The sequence below is a fragment of the Salvia miltiorrhiza genome, unplaced genomic scaffold, assembly GCF_028751815.1.
Source record: "Salvia miltiorrhiza cultivar Shanhuang (shh) unplaced genomic scaffold, IMPLAD_Smil_shh original_scaffold_462, whole genome shotgun sequence".
In the NCBI taxonomy this organism is placed as follows: Eukaryota; Viridiplantae; Streptophyta; class Magnoliopsida; order Lamiales; family Lamiaceae; genus Salvia; species Salvia miltiorrhiza.
The window spans coordinates 324,338-337,728 of NW_026651554.1; the positions used below are offsets into that span (position 1 = coordinate 324,338).

Here is a 13,391-nt window from a genome sequence, read left to right on the forward strand (position 1 = left end):
AAGTAAATTTATCAAATCTTCAAGTTAAAAATATATATACATTTACCAAATTTGCCGGTTAAAAATATATTTACATGTGCCAGTACTGCATTAACCTTTACATGATGAATCTGTTAACACATCAAGGTCTGAAATGATCAAAAAAGTATTTCCTTGCACTACCCTTATTTCCGATGGTACCGTCAATTCGCCTTGTTGCTCGTCTCACCGGTCATTCGCCTATTCTGATCCTCCCCAGTCTCTCGAGTTCATACAGCATCAGGAGTGCAGCAGAGTCGTACGAGCTCTTCTTATCACCTCTGGCCTCTCCCATGAGCTCCAGTTTGCCTGAATCGGGTATGGTCAAGCTGATCTGTGACTCGAAACTGCAGAAGCTCGTCGTGTCACCAAATGTGAAGGCCGTTCTGTCCACACACAACGCTCATTAGCCAACCTCACAAACGAACAGGAAGCAAATGGTTCGACACAGACAAGGAATGCAATGTGCTAACCTTGATTTTTCCTCCGTCGTCTGGAAACTAGGCGCTGGCCACTGCAGTCTCATGCATAGGGTGTGGAGTGAGGTCCGTGGCCCCCCTTTCTTCATCTCGATCGGCGGAATCACTGTCGAGAAGGCAAATCATCACAACTGGAGTAGAATTCAATAGCATCTTCGTAGTTACACGTTAAAATACTCAATCATATGTATTGTCAATCTAATCTATCACCCAAAGTAAACGCCCCCTAAATACCTGGAATGTCCACCATCTGAGACGAGCACTCTGTGCTGGATGAATCTACGATGCTCTCTTGCTGCGATTGAACTATCTTTCGCCTTTTGGGGACTGATCCAGAGGTTTCACTCAGCTGCTCGCAGTGAATGTCATCATCCGACACTGCAAATGACGGGGCTTCTGCATCGGAGTCGTGCTTTGGCCGCTTGGAAGATTTTATTCCTCTCGACTGTAATCAAGAATGAAAGCATCTAAATAAGCAAACTACTGGTATTTATAGTGATGATATTTATAGTGAAGAAGAGAAAAAAAAAACCTCTAATTTCTTCAATAACTGAAGAGCTGCCATTCCCTTTGCAGCTTTCGAGTTAGGTCCAACGCCATTGCCATTTAAGAGCACGCTTTCGAGCTGCAACTTCAGTTCTGCATGCACAACATCACCTTTCATCACATAATGTTGTTTGATGAAGTAACCAAGAGAGTCGCACAGCTCAGTCAGTTCGCGTGAGGGTTGCAGCTCAAGTTTCTCAGGAGTCACAAGAGGAGATAGTATAGGTTTAAAGACTCTCCAAACTTCATCAAGATTGAGTTTAGAATCAATGAGCACTGCACCAGCTATACCTTCCACCAAGTCCCCGAGCACCTAGACACGAACAAACAGAAACCGGAGAGAACACCAAATGAGTGCATTCTGATAACTGAAAACGCATTATTAAACTGAAATAAGTAGGTAACGAGCTATACAGAATACAGTTGCCAAAAGCTAGAAACTCACCTTAGGACCTTTGATATCTGGTGTTAATGCTGAGGTGCTCATGCTAGATACCAGATTCACAAATGTTGAAATTTGGCTCTCTAGAGACGATGAGACGTGCTGAAGGTGCGGATGAAGGTTCTGTCTCACAGCAGCCAGGGCAAAGTTGTCGTTATTCACGGATGCAGAACGCATGTCTGTCAGCAGCCCGGGGTCGACTTCTCTATGGTTCATATAAAGATGACGTGTGACAAGTATGTCAAGCACGGCATCACCAAGGAACTCGAGGCGCTGTACAGATTCAGCAGGCAGAAACTCAAATAATGAAAAACGTATAAATTCAAAGAATCAACATAATTATAAAATAATAATAATAATAAAGAAAATCTCACAATATAGAAGATGGTTTGTACCTCATAAGAATAGCCAGCACCTTTTTCAGATCCTGCAGCATGTGTTATTGCTTCCAGCAATAATCCTTTTGTGGAGAAGTTATACCCAAGCTTCGACTCTAGAACACTGATATCCTCAGCTTTTGGAGCATAACTATAGAGAGATGCAGTTCTGATAGCATCGTCTACCAAAAAATGTTCAGACTCGACCTCTATGCCAAGCCACTTCATCAAACTAATTGCAGCAGTCAAACCACCGCCTTCATAGTATGCCCCAATGAGAGCTTCAACGCAGTCAGATATGGTCTTTGAAACAATCCAACGATGACCTTTATCACAAGTCTTTCCAAGCTTTACGTTGGTGTTTTCACTAAAAAATCTGTCAACGAGAGGCACTTCCCTCGTATCCAACTGATGCTCACATGGAGAAGGCCATATTGAACTTTGTCCTGGAGCAGTCCAACGGCGTGGCTCAAATGGGCAGTCCCGTACATATTCCTTTGAGACAAAAGTATATTCAAGATTGAGAATAGATGATAAAAATAGTGAAAGGATAAAGATAATCAAATAGATGCCCTAATCGATATAGAGACAAGAGACCTATGCCCCGAGGAAGGAAAATCAATGGGGACAGTGGAAAATCACATAGGATGCTTAGATCAAAGAAAATAACTTGCACCTGCAGCTTGCGATCTGTTCCAAATTTATGGAGAGACAAGTTGGAAATGATCCGAGTACGATGTGAAGTCAATTGTCCTTCACACATCTTCGGATACTTAAGGAAGAGGTGGCAGCTAACGGCATACTTTAAGAACGAGTCTCCAAGCAACTCTAGTCGCTCCATGGAGAAACTCTCGTTACATCTTTGCGTAGTGATAGCTTCCAGAATCTAATTATACAAGAAAAAGAATTAAAAATTTAAAAATATGATAAAGTTAACGATTTTAATCAAATTACACCAAGGTATACCAACGAGCTTGAGATACTGGAATGGCCTGCATGTAGTGAAATTTCTTCCCTGAGCTGGCTGGCCAACATTAGCGTCTCCAGCCGCTGCATTACTGACGGTAGCAAATAAAATGACTTCAAGATATATGTAGTGATATCGGTGCCAACTACAAGTTCTGGCGGGATTTGAGCACGTTGTTGAGGCTTTTTCTCGACAGTCACTTTGCCGCCTGCATCTTTCTCTAGTGAATCACCTGATATTTAAGAAGATACTCATTCAACACAACTGGCATGAAAAATCAGAATAATGGATCGAAATATGGCTGATCCAATGCATCTCAAACTCAACATGTCAAGTAAAAAACTGCCAACATATATAACAAGAAGCTCGACTAACCTTCATTTCGGAAGTCCACAAGAAGATTATGTAAATTATGGCTTTGCTTCAGAAGCAACAAAGGCTGCTGTGGATGCTTTAGAACAATACCATACCTGGAATATGAAAAATAAATAAAGGGAATACGAGTATTAACTATGAAACAGAAATGACAATCCTTTACAACGTACTTTTTGTAGTAATAATTAGCAAAGGATGAATAACTTTCATCGCATTCTCCTTCAAAAGGGGTGGAACCTGATGTACCATTAACAATGTCCACAATCGAATAAATTCTGCCGGTATGAATGGCTACAACCACCATTTCCTTGATTCCATCTACAGTTGCAGATCTGTCGGCCAAGTGAATGATATCACTACTGAGTTTAGTCTCATCTAGATCGTGCATATGAATTGACGTATCTTCATCAACTGTTGCAGGTTGCTGAAGATTCAACAGAGCATTATTTTTTAAAAACTCTACAGTTGTAACAGCGGAATCAATTCCTGACCAGCTGATCACTGGTCGCTCAGTAGCTATATCCTCCGACTCCAAAGGCAAAAGTAAATACATATGTGATGGATCCCACGGCAATGCCTCCGTGCCAAATATGAATTTTCTTTTTCCCGATGATTTGACAAACAACTTCCCGAATAAACCGTTGAAAATTAGTTGTTGGAAACATTTAGCTTTCTCGACCTGTCACGAAGAAAAGATACATGACTATAGAGAACGAAAAATAGGGAGTTAAACAAATAGACGGTTAATGTTGGCGTATGATTTGACCTGTTGTCCATCGAGATGCATTTGGCCACAGGAAGAAACGGAAGCCTTAACAAATTTAGATAGCAAGTACAAATCCACTTCAATGTTTGCCACATCATCGGCTAGCTTGCTCTCCATCAAAAGTACAAAACTGGAATATTTTTGTTCCGCAATATTACAAGCAAAGTCGATTTTGTATGCATGAAAAATGACATCGCCAAGTTTATCTCCCCAAGTTCCTGATAAAATGCGGGTGCGAATTGAACCGTGTAATTCCTTTCTCTTTGTTGTCCCTATAAGCGTTGGAATAAACATTGATGTTGACACCACCGAAGTAAAGAGTAAAAGGTTACTACAAATAAGGAAGCAATTTAATCCAGGAATTTCTTTTGCAAATCAACACCCACGCCCCAAAAAAAGAAAAAATATCAAACTAGAAGGAAGTAACAGAAATCGAAATGGACAAAGACCAAACTTGTTTGTATATACTTACCTGGCCCTGAGGTTACTGCTTTGACTTTTGTCAGTTTTGTGTCGCCTTTCGAGGTGGAATCCTTCTGAGCAGACCCGGTTACTGCTTTGACTTTTTTCAGTTTTGTGTCGCCTTTCAAGGTGGAATCCTTCTGAGCGGACCCGGTTACTGCTTTGACTTTTTTCAGTTTTGTGTCGCCTTTCAAGGTGGAATCCTTCTGTGCGGACCCTTGCTTTGAAGGAAGTAAACGATCATCAAGAGCGCCCATCAAATGCAACTTCTTACACGCATCCAAGCAAACAAGCTGCTTAGATACATTAGGACTGCCTGCTGCAGGTCCGATTATAGTTTGGAAAGATGCATTGGGAGGTAGAGTCATTTTGCATCGATAAAGATTTCCCTCTGTCAAGATTTCAAAGTTTGGCTTTGGAGAGAAGGATCTACAGTGGAAACATGATATTAAACGGCTTATGATAATAAAATTCTCTATTAATTATAGAAATGAGAACATAAAATCTTACTTGTCTAGAGGTAGGGTTTGACAGTATCTATGTAGGAGGCTGATGCTGGAATCTGATGTGACTGATGCTCCAGACGATTCTACAACATATGAAACTACTTTGTTTGTATTGCAAGCTTTAACTGGAGAAACACCGGGGTCTCGATTCACGGCTGTATGTATCATTGATGTTTCACTTCTAGTAATGAAAAGCATATGATCTATCTGCTTGGCATTTCCTCTGAAAGATGTACAAATCATTAGACTTTCAGCTCGATATTGGTATGCATTAAGTAAAAGTAAATATATTTAGGCTACTTGTTTCACCTCTCGAGCATGGTGATGTAATGAGAATCCTTGTGGCGAGCTCGCCCCCGTGATTGAATATAACTACGAACAGTCTTTGGTAGATCAAAGCGAATCACCCAGGAACATTTGGCTACATCAATTCCCTCCTCAAGCACATCAGTGGAAAATAGAAGATTTACCTAAAAATCACTCATCAATCATGGTATTGGCAAGATGAAGTAAAAAAAAAAAAAAAAATTCAAGTTGCATCAAGTACCATATATGCACTTACCCTCCCATTACGAAATGATTCCAGAATATCCAACTGTGCTTTAGATGAAAGACCGCCGACACCAGAGTTACTTCCCGTCAAATATGATACATTGAAATGAGATAAATTGTCTATTTTCTTCATCACTCTTTCGATTACTTTAGCAGCAATTATTCTTTCAACAAATATGATACACAGAAGCTCTGTATCTTTCCTGCAGCCATATGAGAGCCAGTAGTGAGAAAACGAATTGCACATAAGCAAATCTGAATATTTGAAGTGTGTCTATATATGCAAGGGAATGGCATCATCAACTTGTTACCCGAACGATCTAAAAATTTCAAGTAGCTCGACTAGCTTCGGAGATATCTGGCCTGTAGCTAGTGAACCTGATCCACCATTCGCATTTAGAAGATTCTTATGCTCTGCAAAGTCAATAAGAATCACATAAGTAAGATCAAATCTCTCTCTCTCTCTCTCTCACACACACACATACACACACACACACAAGAAGTGAAGCAAGGTCAAGCTGCATAATCTACCATTTGCATTCCATGTAAGATGAACCTTTAAAAACTCACCTAGAGCTCCTTCGATTATTGAAAGAACCTCCTGAAGAAACTTTTCATATTGCATGACGCCTTCCTTAAAAACCTCACATTCTTCTTGAACCTTAGGAGCACTTTCCATGCATACTTTAACAGCCTACATGCGATAAGTTGACATACTCATAAGAAGACGATGAAGATCCATGAGTATATTGATAAGTTGACCTTAGCTTTTCCTTATTACTCATCAAGTCGAAGATTGTGTTAGCAATTTCAGTTTTAACTTAGAAGGAACTGATAGACAACACGCTCTCTTCACTAGCAATATTAAAGTGCATACAACTTAAAAAGTAACAAGAGTTGCTTCAGCATAATATTATCTATAAACTGTACCTAAAATTATAATTTGAAAGACCCTAATTTATCTCTAAGTCGTATAGAGCATATCTCTACCTCATAAGCGCATAGCAGCCCAAGATTTTCAAAGCAAAACACAATTTTTGAATGATCGCTGGCCATTCTATCCTGCAACAACTTGCATCTGTTGGCCATTTCTGTGTCCTGACTTGGCAGGGACTCTTTCACTCCAAGCAAAACCGCATTGAACTGTCACAGAAGACTGCAATAAGGGTGTGATATAATCGAACAGAAACCTGATATGTTACCTACAATTCTGTAAACAGATGTACCAGAAATTAAGAGAAGGTGGCACATAAAATGACCATAACCATTTAAAAAAAAAATGAAAGTATTTTGATACACAATCATGCTTTAGCTTACTTCATCATCAAACAAAATAAACAACCGCCACTTATCAAACAAAATTTGTGCAGCAGAAAATAACAAACTAACATGCATATGGTTTAAAGGACTGGACTTCAAATAACATATGAATGTGAACTACATAAACCGGTACTTTGCTTGGTAAAATTCACCTTAGACAATGCAGATTCTATTTTATCTTTGATTTCAAAGTTGACAGGTAACGGATCATAAAATCTGCACATTGGCTTGGCCGAGGGAATATATTCCTCAATTTCTACTCTTTCCTCCAATGTATAAACCTGAACACCAAACATAATCCTTTCATGAATCAATGAATTGTCTTTGCAGCCATAAACATGTGATTTTTCAGCTCAATTGGTGCAGTTTTATCAGCGGGACCTGGGAATCTAACAAACTTTCAAGCTGCCCTATTTGTTGATTTGAGTCTTTAATGGATGAGGCACCTGATAAACACGGGCTTTGTAAGATTGTGTGCAAAATAATTCCATGCAATGAAAGAATAAAGCAAAAAAATCAGTACTTGAAATTATCAAAAAAAAAAAAAATACAAGGAAAAGGATGCTTTAATACCAAGAAGAAATGCACCAAACAATCGATTCTCATTCAGTTTGGCACAAAAACGTTTTCATATTACCTTTTTCTTTGAAAACAAAAGGTAAAAATGAGTATGGATTACCTTTTCTAATTACGGGAGAAGCAGTCATCCCAAAAATCTTCGGTCTTACCGAAGATCTGTGATAAAATTCCTTCAAAATCAAGTCATCAATCAGGACAAAATTAAAGAATCAACAGAATAATCAAAAGATATACAGATGTAATGGAAATGAAGTTCACCTCCATTATTTTTGCATAAGGATGGTTACCACTGGCTCGGTGGCATTCATCTAGGACAATGAAACCAAATACTTTAAAACTTATATATGCTTTCCTCAAAGCATCCAATAAGATTTGCGGAGTCATGACAAACACCTAAACCAAGAAAAATAAAGACTGATCCACATTGCAGAAGAAACATGGGCAGATATGCATTGCATATAATGCATGTTGGCATATTTCTAGTTACTTCAGCATTCACAACCATAACCAACAATGAAAGCATTGTGTATTGCGTTCCAATAGTAAGTTTCCAAATTGGCATAGTTGATATGTGATGGTGGCCTTTAGAAGGATTAGAGTAGAAGGTACTGCCAAATTGCTAATTAACTAACATCGTGGTTGTTGATCTCCTTCTCCCAAATTTCGGCATTCCAATCATCAACTCCTAGGGCACCATAATATTCCTTCACAAGAAGATCTGTGTGTGATTGTATCTCCTTAAATTGCTGTCATGTAAGGAAAAAAGTACAAATGAGAAACATAAGAAACAACTAGGAAACATCACTCCCAACAAACTATCTCGGTGAATAGTAACATAACAAAATAATGAAAGCTGGAAGCTGTTTATAACTAGCGGAGGAATATAATGACAGCCAGATACTGTTCAACTAGCACTAGTAGACGAGCTTAACTTTCACGAACGCAAAAGCATAATAAAAACAAGATCTATTGAAATCAGGGGCAGCTCTTATTCGAGGGGTGTTACAACATTACTAAGTTTTTATTCATCGAATGAATTTATATGTTGCAACGAATGAATCAAGATCCCATGATTGAAATATGGAAAAATCTTTGTAGCTTCAAATCCAAAATTTCCCATTTCCCTATGCTCCTACAAAATTGTTTCAACAATCTAATCTACGATAAAGAACAAGAAACAAACTACTCGAAGATACATACATTAAAGAACAGCCACATAACCTAAGTGGAGTTAAACAACTTTCACAAACTTGACAAGAAGGATCACCAATTACAGTTAAATAACAGGAAAAAATCACTGAAAAAAATCACTGAAATCACACAAGTCACAGCATAAGAATAACCATCAAGAACTCAAAGCTAATAAACTCAAGAAATAACACTAACTAAACATGCCTGGTGGACAAGATGAACAGTGGGAGCCAAGAAAGCAATCAGCTTTTTGCCACCATCTTTGTTCTTCAAAGATCTACCAATTTCCTTGACCATCATAATGGCTATCATAGTTTTCCCAGCCCCAGTCTCCAACATTGCTATAGTGTTCCTTTTCATTGCCACCTCATACACCTTCAGTTGATACCTATCATCCATGCACACAACCACACTTAAACAATTAACAAAAATACCCAAAACAAACACACACACATTCATGTGCCAAAAAAATTCAAGAATGACACAGTAAATAAATAAATAAAAACAACAACAAACAGCACACACTCTCTGGGAATCGATACACGATCTGTATCCATCTGGTAGGCCTCAGGCAGTGCAGAATCCAAAGCCTCTGGCCTTCTCTTCAAGGGTTTGGCCACTCTCTTCTCTTCTTCCATCTCCATTGCTGTGTTGAGTTGAGGGTTATAAAACTAAGATGATCACACAGTAACCGTGTCAGAGGGTTGTTACAGAACTAGTCTAGAAAATTTCACAATTTCTTCAGTCTGTCAAGTGTGTGCGTGTGTGAGAGAGGCAAAGTTGAGAACTTTTTAATGGTGACAATTATTGTCGAAAAAAGTGAAGGAACGCAGAATAAGAAAAGGAAATTGGAAAAAGGGACACCAACACAAGTATGCGAGAAATCAAAGCTAAGGAAATTGAAAAGAAATATCAGATTTTTACGGAAGCTAAGGAAACGAATAAGATTTTTACTGAGAATTCGGTGAGAGAAGAAAAGGAAGGAAGATATTTTCCAACAAAGTAAATATTATTGGTGAAAAAATCAGCCTGCGCCAGAACCCATGGCTCCATGGATCAAAAGACTTGTACATTTTGGATACAAGTACAACACCGTCACCAAACACATTAAATTTTGAGTTACTTTCTTTGTTTCTTGGAATCATAATTCGTATAGCAACAAAGTTTAATACTCCCATCCTCCACAAAATTGATTTGGAGCATGAAATTTAATAAAATAATTAAAAATATGTATAAATTAAAAACATGAATTATCAAAATTGAGTGGAGAAATAAACCATCAAAATTATGTTAAATGATCATAATTGTACAAATACTGAGTGTGAATGAAGTTTAAAATATGATGTTGATCCTATTAAACACTTTAATAGGACACTTATAAGTATTTTGGTAGAGTATGTGAATGATTTGTGCCGACGTCCGCACGTGAGAATTTATGTTAAAATATAAGAGTAGTTTTTGAAAAGAAAAAAAAATACTAGATTTTGCTTGGATTGACCAAAATGGTAATAAGATTACAATTTTGTGGACAAATGAAGTATTATTTTTATAAAATTATATCAAATTGTGACACTTATTCTAAAATAGAGAAAATTATTGTACAATATTAACACGTAATTCTATCTCAATTTTTGCAAAACTAAACGTATTTGGTAGATTGTAAACTATATCGGAGAGGTAACTCGTATTTAAAAATTTGAAAGTTTTATATTATAGGTATTACTGTAATTTATTATCTGAAATCTTGATGGTTTTCAAAAAAAAATTATCTGAAATCTCGATTATTTTTATTTTATTTTTGCCCTTAGACTTTATTTGTTCATCAATTGATATCGAAAGTTCGCAAATTTTCATGAGAGACAATCATGCCCATCTCAAGGTTAAGTTTGTCTTTTCATGTACATTTTTCCACAGTATAATATGTTTACCATTATGCATGTTGAGACAATCCAACTCTTAAAACCATCATGTTTCCCGAAAAAATAAAAAATAAAACAACAATAATAATAATGAGTAATGCTAAACAGCCACATTGTGGCCACCCATAATTTACCTAAATAAAAATTAATTTAATTTATTTAACTTATTTTTTAAAATAAAAATAAGATTTAGTTATTTTATTATATTCTCTACATTGTAATTATTTTTTTGTAAATTTTTGGTAATTTTTTTTATTTTTATTAAAAAATAAATTAAAAATAAAAAATGCAAAAAAAATTTAAAAAAACAAGTACAATATAGAGAATATAGTAAAATAACTAAATTCTATTTTATTTAAAAAAAATAAATTAAATAAATCAAAATTTTCCTCATTATATTAGTGCATAGATTTATTGAATAATAATAGCAGCAAGTATTCGACGAAGAACAATTTGTTTTTTCCATTAATTATACAATAGAGATAAATGCATGCGACAAAAATGTCAGACGCTCAGTTTCATTAAAAACGTGCCAGCTTCATTAACGAGGATTGAGGAAAATTAGCTAATACTCGCTCAAAAACCAAACTTCCTAAAGGAAGTGGCACTTACATGAATTTTAAGAAAAAGGTCGTTAACTGTATTAAAAATAAAAATAAAAATTAAGAAAGTGACACAAATTTTAAAAAAAAGTTGTTAGGTGTAATAAAAGTGAAGAAAAAATTATTGAGTGTATTGAAAGTAGTGAAAATATATTATAATTAATATTGAGAGTCGTGAAAAAATGAAAAATATGTAATTATAAGTGATGGGGTATAATCTAAAAATAATAGAATTTTTTTTATGGACATCCCAAAAAAGAAAAAAAAATAGGAAGTTCTTTCGTGAACTGACAAAGTACAAACTGACGAATTTATAATTTATAAATACAGTAAATCATCTACACAAAAATACTCTATTTAAAGATAAACTCTATTGAGGAATAAACGTCCATGGTCCCAACTTGAAACCAATTATCAATAGGAATAAATTTTCTACATTTACATATTTTTTTCCAAATCCCACATTAAGAAAACACACATTAGATTGAAGTATTTCCCAACAAAAGGCAACCCAAATTCAACGCAGATGACACAACCCTTTTCATCTTCTTCACTCGATTCTTGAATCATCTCTCCCACATTGAAATCAGATTTGTAATATTTCACACCAATGGAAACTAAACTAGCTCAAAACTCTTCCATCTCTCAGACAGACTCACATTCAGATACCACACTTCTTAATTTTCACTCACATTAGAATCACACAAATTCAAAATCAATGCCACTCAAAGCTCTTCCATCTCTCATTGATAAACACATAAACATACAGATAAAATATGATATATATGCACAACAGCACAAGGAATGGACACAACAGAAGCAAAAGAATCCAGTTAAAATCTAGTAAACGGCAAAATCGAGCACCACAACTGTCAAAAGATACATGCAGTAGTAACACTGCATTAAAGTAAGACATAAACTACTTATAAACAAGGTTCAAATTTGGCCAACAACTCCACGTATACAAATGTAGAACAAAAATGCACATTCAAACTAACTTCTCTTAATCAAACAAACCAAAGCCCATGTCGTCGTCACTTTCCTCTTTTTCCTCCTCCTGAAAAGATTAAAAGGCACAAGAAATATTCATAAGAAGAGAACAATTAGCCTACAATTAGAATCAAAGTCCATCCAAATTAGAATCTACTTGTAATCCGCACAACTTGCTTAAGAACTAAATCATGATTCAAATCCATATCAAATGGATTTAATACCATGGCTCTAAAATGCATTCTCAAGTTCTTCAACCCAGACAATCTCACATAATAATATTATAATTTCATTGACATCAATTTTGAATGTCACCAAAATTCTTGCTTGCTATGACAAAAGCCTAATGTATGTTTCTACTAATTAGAGATGGTTTGGCATGTATTACCTAGTGTTTTACAATCTGCTTGAAATTAAAATAAACTATAGAATACTTGTTCGGAAAACAGGTTAAATTATACCTTCTTCTTCTCCTCTGCAGCAGGGGCAGCTGCAGCAGCGGCACCACCGGCAGCGCCAGTTGGAGCAGCGACTGCAACGGCGCCACCGCCACCACCAGCGCCGACATTCACGATAAGATCCTCGACATTCCTCTTCTCGCAAAGCTTAGAGAAGAGACTAGGCCAGTACGATTCAACCGACAAATTCGCAGCCTTCAGCAGTGTCGAGATTTTCTCCGCCTTAAAACAGGTATGAGAATAAAATTATATACAAAAAACATCTATACGAATGGATATAAACATATGAAATCCCGGTCAAAAACAGAAAATATGAAGATTCAAATCAAATGTTGAAATTCCGATCAAAAACAGAGAAATGCAAATCAAATAGTAAAAAAAATGTTACAGTGATGGGGATTCCATCGTCGTGAAGAATCAAAGCAGCGTAGGTGCAAGCGAGCTCTCCAACCGACATCTTCTCTTGCGGAAAAGAGACTGAATGGGAATTAGGGTTTTGCAATGCCGCTGCGGCTTATTTAGAGTTAGGATTTATATATATTTGAGCCGGCTTACTATGATTAGGGCTGACGCCGCTGACCTTGTGGCACCTATTATATTCATTTTCAGGTTTTGCTGCGACGGTGCTGTGGTTTCGAAAAATTGCATATAAGCCCACAATCTTTTTTTGAGCACATTTTGATTTTGTTATGAATCTGTCTATTTTTCTCATATTCTTAAAATATGGGTAAATTATTTTCTATTTTTGAAACACTACCTCATTACATAACACCTCGCAATAATATGTTAATGCTTGACGAACGACTTCATATTTAACTTTGTTGTTTGCTTAGAAGCATATC

General features: G+C 36.4%; 2 protein-coding genes across 2 annotated transcripts; both read right to left on the reverse strand.

The window, feature by feature from the left end:
• Positions 1–18: 18 nt before the first annotated feature.
• LOC131004843 (endoribonuclease Dicer homolog 3a-like) lies at positions 19–9,611 on the reverse strand. Its single transcript, XM_057931592.1, has 25 exons — positions 9,106–9,611; positions 8,785–8,968; positions 8,022–8,135; positions 7,648–7,782; positions 7,490–7,559; positions 7,192–7,256; positions 6,963–7,091; positions 6,481–6,633; positions 6,061–6,184; positions 5,802–5,904; positions 5,501–5,693; positions 5,248–5,408; positions 4,943–5,161; positions 4,443–4,861; positions 3,971–4,242; positions 3,375–3,883; positions 3,205–3,299; positions 2,829–3,061; positions 2,539–2,748; positions 1,881–2,357; positions 1,489–1,758; positions 1,030–1,356; positions 732–942; positions 492–603; positions 19–404 (listed from the first exon to the last, which is right to left on the reverse strand). The coding sequence occupies exons 1-25, from the start codon at positions 9,222–9,224 to the stop codon at positions 212–214; spliced, it is 5,097 nt and encodes a 1,698-aa protein (XP_057787575.1). The 5' UTR covers positions 9,225–9,611; the 3' UTR covers positions 19–211.
• Positions 9,612–11,906: 2,295 nt separating this feature from the next.
• Positions 11,907–13,127, reverse strand: LOC131004844 (60S acidic ribosomal protein P1-like). Its single transcript, XM_057931593.1, has 3 exons — positions 12,938–13,127; positions 12,553–12,771; positions 11,907–12,158 (listed from the first exon to the last, which is right to left on the reverse strand). The coding sequence occupies exons 1-3, from the start codon at positions 13,004–13,006 to the stop codon at positions 12,105–12,107; spliced, it is 342 nt and encodes a 113-aa protein (XP_057787576.1). The 5' UTR covers positions 13,007–13,127; the 3' UTR covers positions 11,907–12,104.
• Positions 13,128–13,391: the final 264 nt, after the last annotated feature.

Excerpts from the sequence above, each read along its gene's own strand:
- LOC131004843 (XM_057931592.1), bottom strand. The coding sequence starts at position 9,224 with ATGGAGATGGAAGAAGAGAAGAGAGTGGCCAAACCCTTGAAGAGAAGG. Across the intron at positions 8,969-9,105 it reads CGTGTATCGATTCCCAGAGA|GTATCAACTGAAGGTGTATG; the intron begins GTGTGTGCTGTT and ends CATGGATGATAG. Across the intron at positions 5,905-6,060 it reads AATAATCGAAGGAGCTCTAG|AGCATAAGAATCTTCTAAAT; the intron begins GTGAGTTTTTAA and ends TTGACTTTGCAG.
- LOC131004844 (XM_057931593.1), bottom strand. The coding sequence starts at position 13,006 with ATGTCGGTTGGAGAGCTCGCTTGCACCTACGCTGCTTTGATTCTTCAC. Across the intron at positions 12,772-12,937 it reads ACGATGGAATCCCCATCACT|GCGGAGAAAATCTCGACACT; the intron begins GTAACATTTTTT and ends ACCTGTTTTAAG. Across the intron at positions 12,159-12,552 it reads CTGCAGAGGAGAAGAAGAAG|GAGGAGGAAAAAGAGGAAAG; the intron begins GTATAATTTAAC and ends TAATCTTTTCAG.